The sequence below is a fragment of the Magallana gigas genome, chromosome 5 (assembly GCF_963853765.1).
Source record: "Magallana gigas chromosome 5, xbMagGiga1.1, whole genome shotgun sequence".
NCBI lineage: Eukaryota > Metazoa > Mollusca > Bivalvia > Ostreida > Ostreidae > Magallana > Magallana gigas.
Window position 1 is genome coordinate 38,224,755 of NC_088857.1, and position 24,132 is coordinate 38,248,886.

At 34.1% G+C, this 24,132-nt stretch overlaps 2 protein-coding genes across 2 annotated transcripts; both read right to left on the reverse strand.

The window, feature by feature from the left end:
• Positions 1 to 8,407, reverse strand: LOC105337336 (major facilitator superfamily domain-containing protein 6-A). Its single transcript, XM_066085015.1, has 6 exons — positions 6,293 to 8,407; positions 3,768 to 3,875; positions 2,857 to 3,018; positions 2,477 to 2,695; positions 1,396 to 1,578; positions 1 to 694 (listed from the first exon to the last, which is right to left on the reverse strand). Exons 1-5 carry the CDS (start codon positions 8,019 to 8,021, stop codon positions 1,490 to 1,492), a joined length of 2,307 nt encoding a protein of 768 aa, XP_065941087.1. The 5' UTR covers positions 8,022 to 8,407; the 3' UTR covers positions 1 to 694; positions 1,396 to 1,489.
• A 1,035-nt stretch (positions 8,408 to 9,442) lies between these two features.
• LOC105337337 (E3 ubiquitin-protein ligase RNF113A) lies at positions 9,443 to 24,122 on the reverse strand. The gene is made up of 10 exons (XM_066085016.1): positions 23,980 to 24,122; positions 22,781 to 22,860; positions 20,559 to 20,657; positions 19,943 to 20,050; positions 19,097 to 19,206; positions 15,738 to 15,848; positions 15,433 to 15,518; positions 14,089 to 14,182; positions 13,587 to 13,693; positions 9,443 to 9,911 (listed from the first exon to the last, which is right to left on the reverse strand). The coding sequence occupies exons 1-10, from the start codon at positions 24,056 to 24,058 to the stop codon at positions 9,811 to 9,813; spliced, it is 975 nt and encodes a 324-aa protein (XP_065941088.1). The 5' UTR covers positions 24,059 to 24,122; the 3' UTR covers positions 9,443 to 9,810.
• Positions 24,123 to 24,132: the final 10 nt, after the last annotated feature.

The following is a 24,132-nucleotide window of genomic DNA, read 5'->3' on the forward strand; positions in this document are numbered from 1 at the left end:
TCAAATTATATGATTTATTTTTGATAACAACATAGGTACAGTCTATGGGTATTAACAAAACAATTTGTCAAGAACCGAAATATTGATTCTAAACAAAAAGAAAATAAGTTCTTGCGATTTAGCTGTCAAAACCAGCTACATGATGCACATCATAACACATCACTCGTGCAATCCAGACACAACCATTATGAGGCTTGTACCATATGCATTGTGTTCACGTCTACTGTCCTTATCATACACATACATGTTGGGGGGAGGGGTATCACATGGTTTGCTTTAAAACCTAGATCAAACTTAAAAGGAAATACTGCCACAAAACGTAAATTTAACACGTACACAATAAATTCTTTTAAAAGTGCACTACATGTACCAATTTAACAATAACTTTCTATAATTTCTACAGATTTTCCTAGCTATAGACTTTGGGCATGATTTGAACAGTTTTAGTTTAACCCCATACGCATTTGCTATGCTATGATTAAAACGTATGTTATATGAACAACTGACGACGGCAATGAGCTCACGTGAGCTTTCGATGGAGCCGGGAAATGTGAAATGAGCTGAACACTAACGTCACTTCCGCTCAGGGTCGGAAAGGATTTGGATTTCCTTGAGGTTGTTGCTGATACGCCTGCGTAGGCATTTTTGGCGCGTTTCCAAAATCATCCTGCGGTTCTTGTCCATGAGCGAGTTTCTAAAGGAGAAAAAAATAGAATCAAGGAAAAAGTAATGATCTCGACTTTGCATTCTTCAGAAAACGAAACAAAATACTGAGGTACTGTATACTTTCAATAATTGTAGTGTACTATATCACAGAGGAGCTGAATTTATGATTATTTTATTAACGTCTTTTTTCCGAAATAGGCAATCAATCATGTAAATTAACTTCTATAGAAGCAAAGATAAAAACGATTTAATAATACATATAATGGCAGCTCTGTCAATAGAATGCTCTGTCTGTATAATTATAAAGATGTGCTTTAAGTCGTTATTAATTAAAGGCGGCGACTACATTCATGCGCGGGTCCATAATCTTTATTCGGGGGTTTGGGGGGGTGGTTCCAAGGGATTTTTCATTTTCCCGGGGGGGGGGGGATGCATATTTTCGGTAATGTAAAATTTAAGGAATTTGAATTTTTCAGGGGAAATTTTCCCGCCACCCCCCCCCCCCACAATTCTAGATCCGCGCACTATATTCGTGTTTGCCCGCATAAAATGTACGCAGACTATAGATCTCAAGATCATAATATATACATGTATAATGAGCAATCAGTAGCCTTATTAATCGTTTGTATTTTAAAATTTACACTCTATCATAATGTGTTTAAATCCTGCGACTTTTATTAAGTGAAATTCAATTTAGAAATTCTACGTACAAAATCAAGGATGTCTTACCTCAAGGAAAGCATTGGAATGATCATAGGTTTCTACAACAACAAAACTGGTTTATTCTTTTAAAGAAATTTGAAAAGATGATAAAAATATCTAACTAAAACTGTCTGAATTTAGATCTTATTAGAGTTGAAAGAAATTTATGCATACCTGCAGATTTAGTCCCATACAATGGCTGGTTATATCCTAAAACAGAAAAGAATATGAAATCTAAATAAATACAAATAGTGCTATATGACAAGAATGCCCCACTCAATGCTGCATTTGTATTTCAACATGCAAAAATTTTTCAAGAGAGCGAATTGAAGAAATGGGTCATTTAAGGTCAAAGAGAATGTCAAGGTCAGAAAGTTATCATGCATAACATTGTAGCCCTCTTAAAATTTTTAAGCTTGAACATTTGATAAGTGTGAATAAAGATCTTTGGTACAATCAAGATAGATCAGAAAATTATTACTCTCCGTATTTAATTGTGTGAAATTTTTCAACCAACAACCACGAACTTGAATTTATTGGCATATTCAAACATGCGCTAAAGCTAAATATGTCAGACAAGCATTTGCAGATCACAGTGGCATGGTCTCCAGGAAATGGGTTTTTTCTTCTCTCGTTTGAATGCATTTTAGTTTTGTTTTAAAAATTCTTATGGATGCAGTTGTCTATGAATGTAACAGGTAATTGTAAAGAATATAGCGTGCCATAGAAATGCACACATTATTATTATTATTGATCAGTTTTGTGAAGAACAAAGTAAAGTATGGTAAATTGTAGGGCATATGGAAAGCTAAAGTCAGATAATTTTTACACAATGTAATTGCACTAAATCATTTTTATTAGAGTCAAAAGTTCTGTAAAGTATATTTTGAAGAGTTTCTCTGAAATTGAATTAAACATGTAGTGTGATGAATTGCCATACAGAAAACCGAAAAGATAGTTAAAAGATGGACATGTCAAGTCTGAACACGTGCACCATTAGGCAGCAGCCATATACATTTCGGGTCATTCAATAGATCTAAAACAACAGGAGGTGTCCGAGGAAACCTTTATAAAATAGCCTATATACCCATATTTATCAATAACGTACCAGCATTAAGCTTACTGCTGGATAAATCCCGAGCAATTCCGGATGGAACTCCGTGCGGTGCTAAGTGACAGGTAGGAGACTCCTCCTCCATAAGTTGGTGCTTTTGTTTCCCGCCATAACTGAAAGAACTACGGTCTTCAAAAAGGTACCGCAAAGAGACGTAGAAAACCAGCACCACTAAACACGTGACACCATAGATGCGGAAAGTTATCCTACTTCCTGTTGAGAAAAATCATCATCATCATCATCATCATCATCATCATCAAACAATTCAAGTTTTAAAAAAATGTGTATCATACATAGATAATGTTTTTTAAAAAATGAATTTGGAATACAAGATGAGTCATATTCTCTATTAATTACCACGTCTAAAGACCTACCGTAACCGTAGACCATCAGTCCCCCAAACACTGCACCGCACCCCCTTCCCAGCCCGTGATGGAGGCCCTGAAGAATTCCCTGGGCCGACGACCGGAGACCCAAAGGGATCGCCTGGGTGATGTAGGAGCAGCAAGACGCCCACACAGCCGCGTGGGTCAGGCCTACAGGACAGATGGGACGATTATTGTCACATTCTTTTATAAGAATCGATAAAATTGTTTTTTTCCTATATGAGGATTGCTAGAGTTTTTTTTTTATTTAGTGTTCTCAACAACTTGTGTGCTATGCACTGTTGAAAGTGCATGGTATCTTGAAAACAACATATAAGGCAGAATACGGTCTATTTCCTCGGAAACGTGTTAGTGTATAAAGTTTGAATGTAAAACTAGTTTACAACTCTTCTCGATAGAAATAGTAGACACCATCTTCGCTAGCCAAGTGTCCCATAAAAAAACCACGAATCGGACACTTGGCTAGCGAAGATGAATAGACACAAATAAAAATCTGTACGCGTTCAAAATTCATTACAGTATCATTGTCGCAATAAAAGAGCATTTCTTAATGTGAACTTGTAGTCCAAACTACTGTAGACGTATAAAAAATTCGTCATGGATTTAATTTCGGTGATTTATACTGCCAACGAAAATAACGATATTAAATCCTCAACGAACAGTATGTATTGAACTGTAAATTATATGGAAGTGTTTCTAGAAACTTTAACGGATCTTACGATAACCAAATGTTCGCTAAAATATCAAGATGAAAACAAAAAGAAAAGTTAAAACTAGTCTGATACTTTATAACTATCATCATTAGATTCATTTTTACTCCTGCAAATTTACGCTCTTCCCCTTCTTTTTTTACCGCATGAAATTATTAACTTTTACAGCATTCAATGTCCCCGTTTTACCTTGTACAAACTCAAACGGTAGGACCCACCATGGGTTTGTGAGCCAGGAAATGTACATGAATCGCAACACGTTTCCCACCAGTCCAGCATATAGGACCTTCACGTGACCTGCAAAAGCAATTGTATCAACATAACCAAAAACTCCCGTATATGATCTAACTTCATAGTCAGAAACTAAGCATTTGGACGTAACAACAGCCTTATTACTATGTTGTTTTTTGCTTGCTCGGCGTATATTTGATCTGATTCATTGACATTCAGATTTATTCACTACCACCAACAGAAAAATAAACCCCCCATAAAACAGGGTGATTAGTTGTAGAACTGCTATACTGTGATCATCATGTGGAGAGAAAAAAAAATCAATTTTCCATTCAGTTTGTTTATCGATTAATCTCTAATTCACTTAGTCATTATTTATAGATTATTGGTGTGATAACGCTTGAGCACAAATATCTGAAAAATTTGCATTTTTAAATTGCTAAAAATCCTTAGGATTTCTCTTTGAAAAAGAGCCATTTCTAAAAAACTTTTACAAAGGGAAAATTTATCAATTTTGGGCAAATGACATTTATATAAAATACACTCTGACCTTATTTACCATCAATTTATCTTCCAGGACTTTTTGAACGCAAGATTGAACAAATTGTACTACGTACACTATACATGTATCTATCCAAGACTCATCATAGCCAGAAAATGTTTGCTTGTTCAAAGTGTTTGCATAAAGAAAGCATAATGTTTCAAACAGAAAAGAGGATAACAAAAAAAGCACGTTATGAATAGGTACTAACTGAATTACATGTACCAATAATTTTCGCATCTATAATTATGGTCTTTTATCCAGAACACCTGAGTATTTTAAGCTTTATGAAATAAACTGCGAGCATCTGATTGATTCATAACATTTTGTGGTATTTCGGTGATTTGAGTCTCTAAAAATAGTAGCAATACTAGAACGAAGTACTAAACGTTTTATTATTGCGTTTGGAATCTTAATTCTTATTTCAAAAAATGAAGATAATACATATAAAATATCCGGAGAGAGGGAGAGGAATTTTATGCGTGGGACAATTCTGAATTATTGACGCTGAAATCCTGTCGGTGCTACGCCACTGATTGTGTCTCGTTTAGTGCTGCAGCACACTTAGGAAAACGGCCTCTCGTGGGATGAGGCTACTAATCCGTCCGCGATTTTCCTAGATTCAGATCTCCCATTGCACTTCACATTTTCCATGCTGCGTGCACATTTTATTTCACATAAGCTCCAAGTGAGCTTGCAATTTTTATATTCTTTTGTTTCTAATTAAGGTTTAAACGTTGCATATGCAGCATCTGCTGACAGTGCTATTTTTTCATAACGACGAACACAGTACGCGAAATCGCACGAAATCTTGTTATAGCTATCAAAAAATTATTTTCAAAATGCTCAAAACAAACTTTTAACATTTTAGCGAATTTTCACCATCATAAATCCGCAAATTGGAAATCTTGCAACAGTTTATAATTCCGCCCGGAATAGAAGGATATAAAATCTACAGAGAAGACATAAACTTAATGAGGAGGACATTGGTGTGTTCGAATCGATGCATTCCAAGACGGCACCTATCGATCAACAGTCCTTCAGCCGACTACCAAACGCATATGACTTAATCATATTTGCAGGAATCGTACTTTTCGATCAGAAGGTCTCTTTTTGTCGTGGGTTTTACAAAGTAACAAGTCACGCAATTTCGATTTCTCTATGCTGCTTTCTCTAACCATTGATCGGTCTGCATGCATAGGAAAACCCTTGATTGCAGAGGCGGTACATTGTATTTGCAAAGATAAAGGTTTTGAAGGTTCACTATCAATCGCAAGAAAAAATTGTATTCTTTTCTTGCAATATTTCTTTTTATACCTGTCGATCCATGAGGTCATCACCTCATTAACTCGAAAATCGTTAGCGTCTAAAGGTTTGCTCAAAATATACGCTCACATCAAAATGGCAGATCCCACGCTCATTTCCTTCCGCACACTTTTTTTTATTTGTATGGAATTCACATGGCTGATTTTATCGGAAATCTGATAATGATTCTAATATTTACCTTATCGGATTTTTTCGAGAGACTTGAGTATCTGAAGCATACAGAAACTATTATTTACCAAAAATAATCGATCGATTTTAAACCACTGTATTTAATTTTAAGGTTAACCTTTGGATTGCTAAGGGAAACAACTGTCATGTTGTAAGGTTTGAATTTACTTGGTAGGGGTAAATATAAAAATTTACCACATGTCATGTTGTAAATTTTGTATTGTGGTATATTTTGTATTTACACCAACCCAGTAAATTCAAAATTTACAACATGACGCCACTAAATATTGAATTAAACATCCGTCCTGTTTTTTGGATTGAATTTTACTTTTTCCGTTCTTATTACCAGCTTATAGGATTGCCTGCAAGTTCTAATTTTTTTTTCAAAGTTTACCTCTATGCATTTCCCCCCTAAAAAACATAAAAACTAAAAAAGCACCATACTTACCAAATTTATTAATAATGTTTCTGCTAAAGAAGTAAGTAATCAGCTCTGATATATGGTTGAAGACGGAAGCAATGCCGAAAAGCGTGGGACTTCCGCCAATATCTTGTAGATGCCAGAACAGGAAAGTAAAAATTAGACCAATCCCGAAACCCATGAACCAGGCAATGAAAAGCACCGACATGTACTTAAAAGTGGCCAGCATCTTCAACACGGCGTACCATTTCCCAAGGAATGGTTCTTCCTCCTCGTCATCCGGTCCGCCGACATTGGTGTACCCCGAGTTCTTCACAGCATCATCCACCATATCATTGTTGCCCTTCTGCAGAGTGATATGCAAGTTTTTACCATTCACATTTTCGTTCACAGTTCCATCCCCATTCTGACCGTTTTGGTAAGAAGGGTCTTGATTTTCTATTCGTTCCAAGTTCGATTCACTTGCTTTTGACTCTAAATACCCGATTTCAGCATCTTCGTCGCTCTTGAAAATTCCTTTTGTTTCGGTTTTTTCTCCAGTGATTGCTCCAACGACTTTGTCCTTGACCCTGACAACTATTTCCATCAGCTGAATGTCCTGACCCCCGCCATGGCGAGCGTCAAATTTGAGTTGTGTCGCTGTGACAAAGGCACAGCTCATCAGGACCGAAAAGACGGCGAAACAAATCGTGTAGTTCTTTTCAGTCACGTATGTGTACATACAGGGGTGGTTTGGAAAGGTGGACGAATGGTCCAGCGCAAGCCCAACAAAGAACATAGAGAGACCCCATCCCAGGGACCCAAACATCCGCTGCCTACCGTAATTATCCATATCTTCTCCAAGGTATGCTAGGGTGATAGAATCTACAAATGTTATAGCAGGTGCGCTGAAAAATTCACCGATGACAATCAGCAAAAGAAGTTTAAAGAATGTGTCCTGGATGTCACTATTTTTGAAGCATTGCGTGCTGTGGGGAGGACAGGTGTATCCACCCGTGTCTCGTTCGTCGCCGGAAGAAGGGTTGGCCGTGGAAGACGATTTTGAAGTAGTGGTTGAAGGAGTTGTGCTTGAGACAGTTTTGTTCATTGGTTGTTTGGTCGACAAAGTAGTTGTTGGAGCCACTGATGGTAAACCGCCATCTGGAAACTCTGAGTCTCTTTTAAACCGAGATTGTATATGAATCAGAGCAGCATGTAACATCTCACTATGAGAATAGATAAACTCATCACTTACATCTCTCTTTTCCCTACCAATGACGCCGGTCACCCCTCGGCTGTCAAAACCTTGCGGGGGTCCGTGGAGGGTAGAGTTTCCGAATTCTATGCACTTATAGTGAGGGGGTTTCACAAACGCTATTGCCAGAGTAAACACTATCCAACAAATTAATGAAAATAGAAGCAGTTGTTTTCCTTTCTTGTACCTATCGGCCAAACTTCCCCAGAATGGAGCACTACAGAACTCCACAAAAGGTCGGAACCCGATCAGCATTCCACTCCTCGTGGGGTTCATGGCTAGCTGTTTGAAGTATATGGCAAGCAGAGGAAACAGGGAGCCAAAGGCCGCGAAAAAGAAGAAATAGAACAACTTACAAATCAGCAGGTCCCTGTTTATGTACGAAAACATGTTGTCGATGATGTCCCTTTTGGACTGCTTGTCGTACTCCGTGTTGAGATGTGAACGCACCTTATACTTTTGACTCTCGACCGATGGCGACTTCTCCACGTCACTATCGTCCGAATCCAGCTCTGGGGGCATCTTCAGGTTCTTCTATGACCGATGCCTTGTCCCCACGGTGCACTAATCACAATATTTAATATTCATTCCCAGACTTGTGTTGTTCAGATCAATGTGGCCTGTATACTTGCACGTTGCTCGCCTGGAATGTAACTGTACCGTATCCTATGATATAACGGGGCTGTTCGGCTCGCGAGAAACTACAGAGGCAAAGCGGTCCAGATTGGAATCAGTGCTGAAAGATGCTTGCTTTTTTTGGACAGGGCTCAAGAGCACTTACGAAGGAAGAGGCTTAGTAGTATGTTAATGCATTGATTTTACTTAACAGAGCGAGGTCCAAGACTTATCGATGTTCCATTGCTATTTAAATGCAGAGTTTTGCTACAATTCTAACCAGAATGGAGCTAAGCCCGGCTCCGTCATTGATTTTTAGATGGTCTCGTAACGATCAATATGTTAGTTATTAATTTACTAGATATCAATTGCGCCAAATTGGTGAAGAGTTTTAATGAATTAAGCCATATGTTAAAAATTCCACACAAGCTTTCACTCTTATAAAAGTGTTACGTTAAACGATTAAAATACTGTCGGTATTAAGGCAAGGAAGAGTATCGACCGGTAACAAATGTATTCAAATCTAAACATTGGGAAGTACATCCTTGTTCAAGACAACCAACACTACCAGAAAGAATACATTTTAGGAAACATATCATGGAAGAAGCGATAATTGGTACCGGAGATACATGTATCTAGTAGTGTTAAGAGACTCCAATGTGCTTCTGTGGCATAAGTTCGCCCACACTAAGCCATTTATAGCATGTACTACTCAATGTTATTTCATTGTGTGACTATTGATATAAAGGTTAAAAGAACCAACAAAAATTATACCAAAGTTTAAAAAAATTTATTCTGTACTGCTTTGAGTCAGCATAATTTTTATTAGCACAAAGAATCGATTGGTGAGTAAAATAAATTATTGTTCCTGTTTTGCTGTAAATCACATGTGGTATGTCTGCCATAATTACTGACCGTGGAATCGATGCCTTATTTGCAGGGAGGAGGCAACCTCCTCTATCATGTCCCTGTGAGAGGAAAACTATCATGACTTGTGCAATCAACAGCTGACAGGATAAAACAAAAGAATCTGCCAATACTTAAATGTCAACTACAGTTTAAAGAGATACTACATGAACAATGCCTTAGTTTTAGGCTCTTGCTGATAGCACCATTTTGGAAGCTGCCAAGGCTTTTTTTTTTAAACTGTTATCAGCTAATTTCAGCTGTAATAAAATTTCAAAGGTTGCTAAGTATTTGTCTCAGTAATTTTTACTGGAACCTTTAACACAAAAGCATCTCCTTTAACTACAGTCAATCTGCATGGAACTGATATCTCTGTCAGCAATGTCAGTTTGAATGTGAGTTGATGAATAAAAGAATACAAAAGAAGTAATATTTTTTCTACATGTTTTAATCAGTCCTGTAAATTCAGTTCTTTGAACAGTGCAAGAGATGACAAAATATGCAGAACACATATTGATGTTCTATACCATGAAAACATCATTGTATGCTGTAGTAAAATATTCTCCAGATAGCTCTCTTATGCAGCCATGTAATCAATTCTCTCTCTCTCTCTCTCTCTCTCTCTCTCTCTCTCTCTCTCTCTCTCTCTCTCTCTGTTGTGGCCTCTAATCTTCAGTATTTAGTATTTTGAACAATTCCTTCATCCCCCTATCATTCTATTGATCCTTGCCTCTTAAATCCACCCCCCCCCCCAAAAAAAAAACCCCAGTCTTTCCACCCAACCTTCAATCTAATTTTCATCATTAACATCACTTCCCCCTCCCCCTGTGTCTTCTTCGTCAGAGTCCAGTCCTTTTGCTTCTTTGGCCTTCTTTATCTTTGCAATCAAATCTAAACAACAGAAAATAGGCGACATTTATCAGATAACACCATTGATTTTCTCATCACACTGAGAAAACAGTTTTATGGGAGGAAAGCAAACAAGATGATGGCTTAATTTACCAACACAGAATCTTAACTTGGCAAAAATGACTTACAGTAATGCTTCAATAGATTTTGAAGTATAATGAGAAATTTTTATTGCATGTATTATCCTTTGCTACTGTATTCCTGCAGTATTTATTTTTAGCTTTAATATTCTATTTGAAGAAAGCATCAAAGTAAACTTATGTTTCTGCCTAATCAATATTTAACACAATGTTTCAATGACATAAAAAAACAAGATCAGATAAAAATTTACATACTTCAATTTTATACATGATTTATATATAGATTGTATGATAGAATTGTTTATGTTGTTTACTTTACACAAATGCCTTTTTATCCTATAGGGAAAGAAGTAATTTTTGCTCATATTTGATAATTCCATGAGTTTTTGCCACAACAGAAACAAAAAATTTATTCCAACCAGAGACTAAGGGGCTAAACGGAGCAACAATGTCTTTTTGGAACAAATAAAATTGAACTTAATGAGAAGGTAGGAGCCAGTTGTTCAAAGTACATGTAAGTATAATTTGAAAAAGCAACAGGGAAATAAATGTGTTAGCATGTAACATGATCAAGTGGTATTCATTTTTGTTTTAGAGAGGTTTCACAGGAATCAAACTTGTATGTGTTATATTTAAAGAAGTTTTTATAAATGACAGGAACACGATGGAGTAAAAATTTATGAAATTAAAGAAAACATAAATGTAGATGCAAAATTATTTGTTGATGATTTAATTTTGTTATTTTCGTTGGCAGTGTTTATCAGCGAAATCAAATCTATGACAAATATTTAACCCAAGTATTCATAAATACAGAGTTGATACACTTTCAGAGATTACTATAGGACAATATTTAATCCCAATGATATTTTATTTGGTTTAAATACAGTGAAATTTTAACCAAATGAATATATGTGCTTCTCCAGTAAATACATAAGAAAGTATTTTTCTCAATAAGTTTAGCTATATTCTGTAAAGTAGTTTCAACAAGCATGAGTTTACTTGTATGTTTAATAATAGGATAAATATGGTAAACATTACTGATAAAATGTTTCCATAAAAATAAAATGCATTAAGATAATCTTTATATTGTATTTGATTAAGTAAAACTACTGAGCAATCATTAAACTTTTAAATCATGTTAGCCTCCCTTTCCTTCATACGCGTTTTTAAAAATTGTCCATTCCTAAAATTAAACATTACACTCAAAACTCGATATACAGTGGTAACGGCATATCTAAAGCGAAACATTCTGATGTACTAGCTTGATTCCATATAAATTTTACAAATTAGAGACTTCATGTTCTTCAAAAGACTGATTCAAAGAATGTTTGGTATTTCTTTCCTTTGAATTCTTATCATGACCTCATTATGACCTCCTTGGAGTCATAATTTGAACAAATTAAACCTACCATAGAGTAAATCAGAAAATAAGTGTAATACATTTAATGTGAATATTACCGACTACTTGATTTTTCATCAAAAGATTTTTAAGCCACCCAACTCTATTTTCCCTTTATCTGAATTATCTCCCCTAGGTAGGGAGCAAGATAATTCACTTGAAATAACGTGAAAGCTCTCCACTCAGTGATGCTTTGTGTTGTGTTTATTTACAATGGTTCTTTTAAAAAAGATGATGGCAACCAAGATCAGAAAACCTCACTCAAGCCATAGGCTCAGGTGAGCTGAAAAGATGAAAATATCATTAGCTGTGTCTGTTCAGCAAAAAACAAAACATGAACAGAAGTGTCAGCCCCATAGATTCTGACTGAGAAATGTCAGCAATCAAATTAAATCACAAATCAAGCAGTAATTACATGTGGGTGAAAGTCCTGAGATTGTGTGATTTTCCAGTGGCTTGGTAATCAGAAAAGTATTAATCTTTAATTCATAATGGTCATGGAAAATAATACCGCTTCATACATCATCTAATCAAAAATCTGTACGATTTCTCTTATCACTATTGTTTACCGGTAGAACATACAGGTTTTGCAAACTGGTTTCTGTCACTTTCTCTTACATATTTGGATGGTAAATATCATCTTAAGTGATTAAAAAAGAGGTTTAAAGTAGAAAGAGTATATTTAGTAATTAAGGAAACATTAACTAAAAGAACTAGATGCTGTCATTAGACAGTCATACCCGCACCAAGTGTTTGCCCCCTAAATAACACTGTTTTGTACCAGTTCTAGTAAAAATGAAGTCCACATGCAATTTCCAGTAATTTTTAAAATTTATAATTCTCAAAAAGGATGACATCCCATCCCATAATAGACATGAGCGGCCCTTTATGTACAATTTGACGTTAAACTGTTTGCATGTGAATTTTAAGTTAATCAATAATCTTAACATTTCATGTCATAGGAAGTATGATCTATATAATTATTACAAACAAAATTAAATTATTCCCCCTCCCGTCGGTGGTTGCCGGCTAGAGATTTGCTTCTGTGTGCAAATATCATCGTGTGCACAGATTTAGAGAACAGAAGGGGTGGGAGTGAGGGGTCCAGACCCTCCTGAATTGTCTATTCATTAAATCATAAGAGGAGTTCTGGGATCTAGATTTTTTTTTAGGAGTAATAAACATCAATTTTCTGCTACTAATTGACTCCCTGAATGAAATTAAAATTTTTAAAACCATACTGCATATCTATAGGACAGCCCCAATCATATCCTAAAAGATGACGTAGCTACTCCAAAAGTTGTAAGGGGAGTTCTGGAAACCATAATTTTTTGTAAAAAAAACAAAATTTTTTTGTTGCCAACGATCCCTGCGATAAAATAAATTCGGAAACCTGATCACACTTCATAATGACACCCTAAATCATATCCGAGAAAGTCATTTGGCTACTGCAAAAGATATTGACGTTTTTGAAGAGATTTTTTTTGTAAATATCGTCATTTTTCAGCCACCCCCAGGACAAAATTGAAAAACTCGAAACCTTATTAAACATCTATGGGATACCTGAAAACATACTTCAAGAGATTATTTGTCTATTGTTGAAAATGTAGGAGGAGTTTGAGGAAGAAGGTTTTTTGTGAAAAAAACCCCCATAATTTTTAACCAATTATTTGACTCCCAGGACTACCAGAGAATTTTTGAAACCTTTTTACAAAACAAAACACAACACCCCCAATCAAACTCTAAGAGTTCAGTTTGCTGGTTAATAAGATGTAAGAGCAGTTTGAGAAAGTAACATAACAGATAGACAGACGGACGGAACAGGGTTACAACAATACACCCAAACTTTCTGTAGAAAGCGCGGGTATAATGATAAATTCTACAAAGAAGAAATTACTTATTTAAAACCAGTCTTATTGAATATCATACAGCAATATTAATTGATTAATTAAGTGCAAAATGAAAATAAACTCTTAAAAGGGTTGTACTAAAATTCCATAAACTGCGCACAAAACTTCTAATTCATTCACTGTGATTGCAACAGACAACAGTGTACAGACAACTACGTACATGTATTGTTCTTTTTCAAACAATACCTTTAATCTAAATTCTGTGCTTAATTTTCCCCCAGAGAAATAGAAATAATTATAACTTGAAGCATACAAAGCAAATACAAACCTTTGGCAGGGTTAAAAACTCCCATAGTCTGCTCATTGCACACAAAACATCGCTTTGATTTCTTGTACTGGGCAAGAGCGCACTTCTCACAAAAATAGTGCTTACATCTACAAAATCACCAGCAAAATATAAACATACAAATATTGGTATGCTTCTGAAGTATTTTGAAATGTTTTCATTTTAATGAATTATTACATTTATCTGAATCACCAAAATTTTAACTGTCTTAAAATTCTATCAAGAAGAGTGGAAAATAATCAAAACAAGTGACCCTTTAAACTCCATTTTATAAAGATGAAAAAAAATTCTTTACAAATATGTATCATAAGACAACAGATTTTTGTGGACCTAAGAAGAGTAAGTAGGCAGTTAGTGTTATCACACACAGATTATGTAATCATTCCTGAGTCAAGGGACTGTATTCTACTGATAAACAGTAATGCACCTTTCATTAAGAAGTAATTATCCCCCAGTTCCCCCTTGGGAATTCAATCGCACTCACTTTGTCATTACTGGATTGGTGAAGAATTCACGGCATATGAAGCACTTAAAGGGCATCTCATCCTCATCACTGCTGATCTCGTAGTTACCTTCATCTGTAAGGCATCATAATATAGCCATGATCATGACAGTGAAATAAGCTCTAGACTGAGATTGAAAATTAATTAAAAATATTGGTACTAGGATTAGGAAAATTCCTTTACTGATACAATGTCTATTCATTCCATAACAATAGAGTTTATAATAATTACAATGCCACTAATATTAATGATAAGTTATTTAATAAAAAATGATAAATTTGGAATTTCATGCCTTTATTTTATTCAAATTGAATGAGTAAATTTTAATAGACTCTGAAAAAATTGTTTTTTAAATTATCATGATTTTTAAGACATTTTAAGGCTGTAAAAAGTTATTTCTAAGTTTAATGTCACTCGCATATGTAGGTTAAAGAGAAATTGTCATTTAAAAAAAACACAAACCCCAATTTTGAATTTTATTTTTTTCAGTTTGATTTTACTTTTTGCAACTACATGTAAAATAATGCTAACTGTAGAAATGCTAAATGTTTAGGGCACATTATATTAACAGTGCCTGTTTGGGAGGGTAACAGTTGAAATTGACACCCCTCGAAAACCATTGTCAACCGACACGAAGCGGAGGTTGACAATGGTTTTCGAGGGGCGTCAATTTCAACTGTTATCCTCCCAAAGAGGCACTATTTATTTTGTTATACTGAATGTCTTAATTTTAAAGAAAACATCACTGCTTTTAGATAGGAATAACCTGAATTCTAAGGCTAATCATACGTGCATGATTTTTGCGCATGTAACAATTCGTAATGTTACCCGTTGCTAGGTGCATTGCTAACGCTGAGGGTAATAGAATAGATTATGAACTGCGTCTAAACCAATCAGATTTCAGTATTTAACATGAAAGTATAACAACATGGTTTATTCTTCAAATATAATAATTTTGATTGTCTTTAAAACTGACAGGGAGAACATTCTACAAGTAGCTTGAATACTTTTTTTTTTTGGAATAATAGAAATGAAAAAAAAAATGACAGAATTTGATTGAATACTTTGTTCGTGTTAATTTTTTCACCCTCCCAGTTACGATTGGTATTTTGAAGGTGACGTTAAACTCAGAATTAACTTTGGGTAGCCTAAATGGTCCCTAAATGTTTAGATTTTCTCTTTTCTTATATGTGCATGTATTTTACAATTCTTTTTATTCATGCGGTAATAAAACAAGTCAATTTGCTGGAGGTTCAAATAAGTTCTTAACTACTGGTTTTTCTATCATACAACAGAAATAAATATTTAAAATCCAGATTTCTTACCAGTCTTGCCATAACGACCTTCATCCATTTCTCTCTCTAGCTGCCATCCATGTTTGTAATCACTTCTGTCATGTAAAAATTTGCAACTGTCTATAAAAAAAAACAATTAATTTTTTTAAATCAAATTTCCATTAAGCAAAATCAATGTATTATAAATTTCCAACATAAATATAATAGAAAGCCAGAAACAAAAAACAATATAAGTATTGTCTTAAGCAGAAACCTTGGTCTATCACGTGAACAAATTAATTAGGAATTTAAATGTGTGTTGGGTTTTTTGGAGTGTTTTTATGCCCAAACTTGACTTGCCTCCAAATCCACAGAATCCTGTTTCTTTGTAATCTTTGCAGATGTCGGGCTGATAATCCCATCGAACAGTGGCGCGAAGATGTGCAGGTGCCCTCATGGGACCTTTTCTGAAATGAACAGAAACGGTGAAGTTTAATTATCTGTTTATCAAGTTAATGTCTCCAATAGGAGATACATTCTACCTCAAAATTCACACTTTTCATACCACCTACTCAAAAGATTTCTACAAATAGTTCAAGTGACTGTCTGTTCATTGAACTTACATCACAGTAGCCCATTTATAGGTGACAATGAAATAAATTTATTCTTTCAGTTGGATTGATTTTACAAATTAAGCAAGGTTAGTGTTGGACTGCGTTATGTGACTCCCTGTCTTATGTGACTTTTTCTATTAATCCCTTGGATGGTCAGATAAGACAGTCTAGACTGTATGTGTTCATACTTTTGAATCTCTTCTGTAATCCATCCCCCTCCCAATTAAGATCTATAATGTCAATGATGAACTGGCAAGTAAAGGACTGATCATTTCTGCCTCAGAAATTTATTCTGTGTACTGTGTCTTGAATGAAATACATGATTGTGCTTCACCAACTGCAAACAAATTGATTCAGATCATAATTCTATTATATAAATCTATTATATAGACATACCTAACAATGCTGAGTTACCAGCCTTAAGCTGCAGTAGACTGCATGCAGAACCACATCACATGAACCTAACAAAAAGATGGTAACTTATCTTCTCACCAAACAGAAAATTAAACAAAATCTGGTAAAATTATTAGACCTTACTTAGTAAATGTATTTGGTGTGTTTCTTAAAGTTAACAAAAAATTGACCTTATGACTCACTAGTTCATGGTTATGCAAAAATAAATTCATCTTCGTTAGGGTTTCTGATATGCTACAATCCTCCCCAATCATTATGAGGAATGCAATGTTTGGAATCCTGGGCTACTGAAGATGCAATAAACCATCAACAACTTTGACTCTTCAGTAAGACTTTTTCTTTTTATCAAACCTAACTATGTTAGAAAAGTATAATAAATATTATTTTAGTTTACATGTACATTAGATAATTAAATGTGTGAATGTCAAAAATCAGATAACTTGATATCTGGCATCAAGGGCAAGTAAAAGACGCAAGATTTTATGAAGGGAGAGTAAGAAAAAGCTATGCCTGCAAAAGTGGCTGCTAAGACAATGAAAAAGCAGTTGATATTTCCAGAAAGTAAGATAAGGTCATTAGAGAGAAGAATGGAGATGGACCAAAGGGTCACCTTTAACCCTCTTTAAGCTATTCACACCTCAAGTGTAAAATTAATTAAAAAAATTTAAAAGGTCAAGAGCATTAAAAGTATTTGAGGATCAACTTAAGAAAAGGGGGTTAAAAGCATTAAATTACAGTCTATTTAATTCATATGTTAACAGATAAAGATCACAAAACCTTGACGTTGTGAAAATGGGCTGTCAGATGAGGATAGAGATACATTGTACGGATAAAAAATGCAAATTTCTAGAGGTATGCATCAAACATTTCCTGGAAAAGGCACTTGCTGACTGATTTATCAACATACCTCATTATGAAATGTATATCTTACGTAAACAGATGCTTACTATAACATCCTACTTGACAATGCATACAGACCCCACATGCATCAACATGTTTCAACAAACTTGACCATGCAAACAGTCTTTTATATAAACATATTCACTGTGCAAACTAAGCCTACATACATCATCATAGCTCAGACTACACAAACAGAGTCTGAGTCAGTATGTCTTACATGTAGCATGCCTTACTATGCAAACAGAACCTAAATATGTCAACTGAACATGTACCTCACAATGGAAACAGAATCAACATGAATAAACGTACATGTACATAATCATGTAAACTCAACCTCCAGGAATGTACATGCATACCTCATAATTACATTTTGTTATACTTCCATGTTAAATACTGAAATCTGATTGGTTTAGACGCAGTTCATAATCTGTTCTATTACCCCCAGCGTTAGCAACGCACTTAGCAACGGGTAACATTATATAAATAGTGCCTGTTTGGGAGGGTAACAGTTGAAATTGACACCCCGAGAAAACCATTGTCAACCGACGCGAAGCGGAGGTTGACAATGGTTTTCGAGGGGTGTCAATTTCAACTGTTATCCTCCCAAACAGGCACTATTTATTTTGTTATACTGAATGTCTTAATTTTAAGAAAATTTTACTGCCTTTATATAGGAATAACGTGAATTCTACAGCGAACCGTACACGCATAATTTTCGCGCATGTAACAATTTTTAATGTTATCCGTTGCTAAGTGCGTTGCTAATGCTGAGGGTAATAGAAAATATTATTAACTGCATCTTAACCAATCAGATTTCAGTATTTAACATGAAAGTACTGTAGACGTACTTTTGTCCGCGTGGTATTAATTTACGCTATGAACGCGGGCACAAATTTTCCGCGGAATTTTATCCCAGTGTACTTAAAGTGCGTTTTGGAATTGCATTACATGAATAAGGATAATCGGAAGTTACTACATTATAGAACACTTGCATATATGTGTACCCAATGTATATCGTTTTTATCTATGCAAACTGTCAAAGTATTGAGAATTCACATAATAAATAATTTAATCTCCTAAAGATTTGAATTTTCTGTAAATTTAATTGCATGAAATTTAAACTTCTCCAAGCTTGAGATAACGGCACGTGTCAGACGACAAATAGCCCCAAGCGGGTCTGTCTTTCAATGACCCAATTAACTACACGCCAAGACCCGTGTTTTTACTGCAATTCTTAGATCCCTTTGTGCTCTGATTTCTAATTGATAACACTTATCAACTCATAATTTAAACGACATGTGAACCCATAAATTGACAGTTAATAAAGATTAAATGGTTTTTCAGACGATTTTAGCCAGCTTCGTAACATCTTGACGGCTAACTAATGACTACCGACCAGTGCACAGCCGATAATTACTGCTCATTGTGAACAGTTCTTACAATTTAAGTTCAAAGTTGAACAAATTCTAGGTAATGATCGAAAATTGCTCAGAACTATATCTAATAATAATTATTCAAATGTTGTTTTTTTTTCGTTCAAAGAATCCGCGTAAATTTTTACCCGCGGATTAAATTGATATTGTGATTCCGCGGAATTATGACCCCGTGGAAAAAAATATGTCTACAGTATAACAATACGAATTGTTACATGCGCAAAAATTTCGAGGGGTGTCAATTTCAACTGTAACCCTCCCAAACAGGCACTATTTATATAATGTAAACCAGGTAACATACCCTGTACATGTACCTGAGCCTATGCATATTCATATAACAACTTTTATACATACCTGACCATGCCACTTGATGCATTTCCTTGAGCTGTGTCTTTCTTCTCTATGATTGGAGCGTAGTTGTTAATTCCTCTGTATATTTTGTCATCTTCCTGTCCTTTTAAGGCCTAAATTGAAAAAAAACCCCTAAAACTAAATTTTTCAAATTTACCAAAGTGTTGATACATGTACTGTAGCTTCTTCATTTTCAAAGACATTGCACAAAGATGTAAAGGGATGCATCAAGAGCAGCAACTCTTGCAAGAATGTATGTTTTTGTTTGCAATGAAGTGTTGAATAAATAACCAACAAGTATTACATAGGAATATCTGCACTTTAGTAGTATTTATTTTTATTATACATACTTAAAAGTTAAAACCAACATTATGACTTGTTCTCTGTCTATATTTTCCCAAATGCCATTCTAAATAAAACAACATTTGTACAACCTCTCATTATACATTGAAATTTATTAGCCTGAATCCATCTACACAATCGATTTTCGTATCATTGTCGATCGCATTTATAAAAGTCTTTTTTATTAAAACACTCTAACCATGTGACTCAAATCTATTTATTCAAACACACAATAAAAAAACCATGCCACACAAAATTATAATTGAAAAATCTCATACATATACTTATTCTTAGAGACCTTTAATTTTTAAATGAATTGTTTTTCTTGTCAAAAAAGATATAATGGAAAGTTATTACAAAAGTATTAATCAATAACAAAAAAATTAGAAGTTCATCTTTACAAGCAAATAGTATTTCATGAGGGACAAAAAAAAAAGATTCATTGAATTAAAAAAATCCCCAAAAAACTAAATAAAATACATCATAGACATGTAAAAGAGTATTTACCTTATTAATTTCCTGAGATTTCTCAAAAATAGCCTGCGCGTCTCTGTCTCGATCAGTGTCTATTTCCACTGTAGCAGTGGCTCCCATGTCATCTGGTCCCTCTCGCTTCTACAACACAAAAGTCATGACTATCAATACATAAATTGAAAACTATGCAGTTATTATATGCTTATTGAAAAAAAAAAATCCACTATACATGTATTTCTTATATTTATGCTGAACATGACCATATTATATAGAAACCAATACATTTACATGTATTAACTTCATGAACAGACTTTGAATTTTACCAAAAGTTTACCAATAAAGCCATCAAATGGGGATTCTTAATTGCATGTTGATCAATATAATACAAAAATTAAAAAAAATCATAAAGGTTTAGACAGAGAGACAAAAATACACACATTCAGACATAAAAGCAAATCCATTGGGTCCTCAGTCTTTGACACAAAATCAATGAACAAAAATTTTCATTATGACTTCATGAAGATTCAAGTAGTAATAAAAAACTGTCTACAGCAATATAAATCATAATTTGACGGTGAAAACTGTTAGTATGAGTATACATTATCTATTTTTTATTTTTATACAACGGTAAATTCACAATAAAACTTACTCCTGTTCTACTAGATTTGTAGCTGACTGAGATTTTGTTGTCATCCTCACTTTCACTTCCACTGTAACCAATTTCCTTCCTCTGTCGAAATCCTTTTGTCTGTCAAAGTAATGTAACAGCATCTTTACTGAGTGACAGAATCTAAGTTTAAAAATAACAACAATAAAGAAATCAACTAGGTTGAAAGATATTTTTTTAATTTTTTAACAAAAGTATTTTGTAAAAAATATTTTTCATTATTGAATTTTTTTTGTGTAAATATCTGTTGGCTAAAAATTTAAGATTTTTAAGCATCAATTCAAAATTAAACAACTGCAAATTATTTGATAAAGATTAATTATTCCAACCAGAATCATTTGCTTAAGGTATTCAATGTATAATGAAGGGATATTGAACAATTTTGAATCATTTTAAACTAGTTAAATATGTATTGCGAGGTAACAATGAAAGTGAAATAAACCAAATTCACATGACTGACAGCATATAAAAAGCCGGTCATTTTGCACTTCAAATTTTTTTAATGAGTTATCTCCCCCCTCGACAAAAAAAGAAAATTTTAATTTTGTCAAAATATCTGCGGTAAGTGATTCATTTTCTTTCATAGATTAATAAAGAGAAAGTTTATGCATGTATTAACCAAGAGAGTTCTACGAATTTTAAGTTACTTTTTACAATATCGTAATAAAACATATGTTGCGCATAGACTTTAATGCAAAATTCAAGGTGTAATTAGTTGGATCATAATCAAAATTTTGAAAATTCCTTTGGTGGAGTATTTTTATTTGATAACACTGTCAATATGATATCATGATTGAGAATATCGGACCATTCATTTATTAGGTACAAAATGTGGTCGTTATACATCGAATACCTTAAAATTTTCACAAGTTAACAATTTTTACATGTTTAACAAGAGATGTTTGTAAAACACTTATGCCCCCCTCCCTTGGAAACATCTGCAAAGAAAATGAGTTGAAACTGCAAATAATTGAAACATCTACAAAGAAAATTAATGGAAACTGCAAATATTTGGAATTCTTCTAAGTCCATGAGGCATAAATGTGTTGAAAATTGACCATACCCCAAATCAAACTTGACCTAGATATCATCATGATAAACCTGTATACCAAATTTCATTTCAATATGTGCATCCTCTGTGAAGAAAATGAACAGAAACTGCAAATAATAGGAATTTTTCTAGGTCCAAGGGGCACAACTCTGTCGAAAATTGGTCAATCATACCCAGCATCGAACTTGATCTAGATATTATCATGATAAACTTGTATACCAAATTTCATTTTAATACGTTCACCCTCTGCGAAGAAAGTGAAAGGAAGCTGTTGGTGGACAGACCAACAGACTGCAGCAAAGCAATATACCCTCCCTTCTTCGAAGAGGGGCATAAAAATAAATGTCACTGTTAATCATGATAAATTTCCAAATTCATACACATTTTCATGTTTACAATAGTTCTAAGTGTATAAGACATGTAGAACACCTGGCTAGAAATGTTAGGTATCCGTTCCTGTCACAAACCTTTCCTATTACAATACAAATGTTCATGTTTTTCTCCTAGTTATCCAAATCAGCTAAAGTTCTTCTATTGTAGGTACCAAGACAAATATTTTTTGGGCACAAACACAATAACAGCAATTGACAAAGAACCCTAAACATCATAAGAGTACACTGTACATGCCTTCACAATGACAGCATTGTAAAATTGTTAATTAAAAGTGATTTTATCATAGTTTGATAAACAATATTAAACATTCTTATGGTATATCACATACTTCTAAGTTCAAAACAAACTGTAGCAAGTTTTACAATCAAACTTTAATATTTATATCATTTTTTAAATATACACTTCTTTAACATCAAATCAAATACATTGAGAATTTATGATTCTTATTGACTAGCTGTATGATAATTGTTTAAGTCAGTTATATTTTAGTCTGTTATAAAGACAATCCCTTTGAGTATCTGATATCTATAATCAATAATTTGCCCTAAACATATCATATTTCTACAGATTGCAGTATTTTTGTTGCAAAAAGTAAAATCAATCTAAAAATCAAATTGGAAAAGATATCATTGAAAATAGATTTTCTTCTTTGATTTTTTAAAATGATTTCTCCTAAACCTATTGGCCCAGGTGACAGCAAATATAGAATTAAATTTGGACAGCCTAAGTAACATGAAACTTTAGACAGAAGAAGTCTTACCCCTTGAACCAAAGGATTGTGGTGGGACTTTCTTGACTTTTTGATGGCAACATTACCTTCATCATCTGAGTCACTACTACCTGAAAGATAAAAGTTTGGTAACAATTTGTTCTTCATATTACAACAGGGAATTATTTAATTGTTGTATCAAAGATTCATATCTATCATAATTCTTTTCAATAGACCTCTTCATGGTAACTGCAGCACTGCTCTTTTGCAGGACAAAAAAACATAGTTTGGTGAAATATGACATAATGTCAATTTTTTCAATTATGTCATTTAATTATCTACCTACTAAAACTTTGGCAAAGCCCTGCAAGAGAGCAGTGCCGGAGTCATTGTGGAAGGGCCTATTCAAAATGCTAGTTTCAAATGAAAATGGCTGTAGTAGCTTGATAAATAGTATCAGAGTATCAAATAGTGTCAGATATAGAAATAAATTATAAATTTCCGATCTTCAGCATCAACCAAATAGAATTTCAAACTAGGAATGGCATGGAAAACACATCACAAAACTAAATATCACTAATGTCACCTGTATAATAATGTAAAAGCTCTAAAAACTTATTGTTTATGGCAATTCGATGATATATAGGTTGAATCATCCTTAATGCAGGCCTCACAACACTACTTTTCCGAAGGTTCACATCAAAACATGGCTTAGGGAAAATAATTCCTGAATTCCCCTTCATTTTTAGGAGTTTTCCGCCAGCGACAGGGACTGTACTTTTATATGAGATGAAAAATGTGTATAATGCCTGATTTTCCCACCTTTGTAAAAATATGAGGTCACTTGAATTTTTGATGCCAGTTGTTTCGGCAGGGGGATGAAAGGGCTCGGACATGACTTTCAAGCACATGTATAACTTTGATGTAAACAAACTCTCGTGCATTTGTGGATGGCTGTGTTTTTTGCTACTAAATTGGTTAGGAACAATTGTTTTAAAAGTTGTAGAGAGGAAATTCCCCAAAAGTTTGTTTTAAACTCGCTATCCGTATCTAAAGTTGCGTAATTTTGGTAAGAATATATCGTAAAAATTAATAGTGGTGTGCAACATTAAGCAACCAGCATGACAACTTGTTAAACACCACGACGAGTTAAAAACGTATAGAGCTTTACTACAGAATACAGTACAGTGAATACGTATATCATATTTTATCAAAAGAAAACTAAAGATGTCTATCAAATTCTATTTTACCGGATGCACTTTTGGCTTTCTGTCGAGATCTTTGAAATTTTGTTCTTTTTTTAAACATTGATCCACCTGATTCGGCCATTTTGATGCGTGTACCGAAGAGTCTGAAGTAAAACCTAATTTCATTGGCTTTCACTCAACATTCATCCAATAACA

Coding starts and splice junctions, on each gene's coding strand:
- LOC105337337 (XM_066085016.1), bottom strand. CDS start 24,058: ATGGCCGAATCAGGTGGATCAATGTTTAAAAAAAGAACAAAATTTCAA. Junction 19,207..19,942: donor AATCTCAGGAAATTAATAAG/GTAAATACTCTT, acceptor TTTTCAATTTAG/GCCTTAAAAGGACAGGAAGA. Junction 15,849..19,096: donor GCATCAAGTGGCATGGTCAG/GTATGTATAAAA, acceptor TGTTCATTTCAG/AAAAGGTCCCATGAGGGCAC.
- LOC105337336 (XM_066085015.1), bottom strand. CDS start 8,021: ATGCCCCCAGAGCTGGATTCGGACGATAGTGACGTGGAGAAGTCGCCA. Junction 2,696..2,856: donor ACTGATGGTCTACGGTTACG/GTAGGTCTTTAG, acceptor TTTTCTCAACAG/GAAGTAGGATAACTTTCCGC. Junction 1,579..2,476: donor CAGCAGTAAGCTTAATGCTG/GTACGTTATTGA, acceptor TTTCTGTTTTAG/GATATAACCAGCCATTGTAT.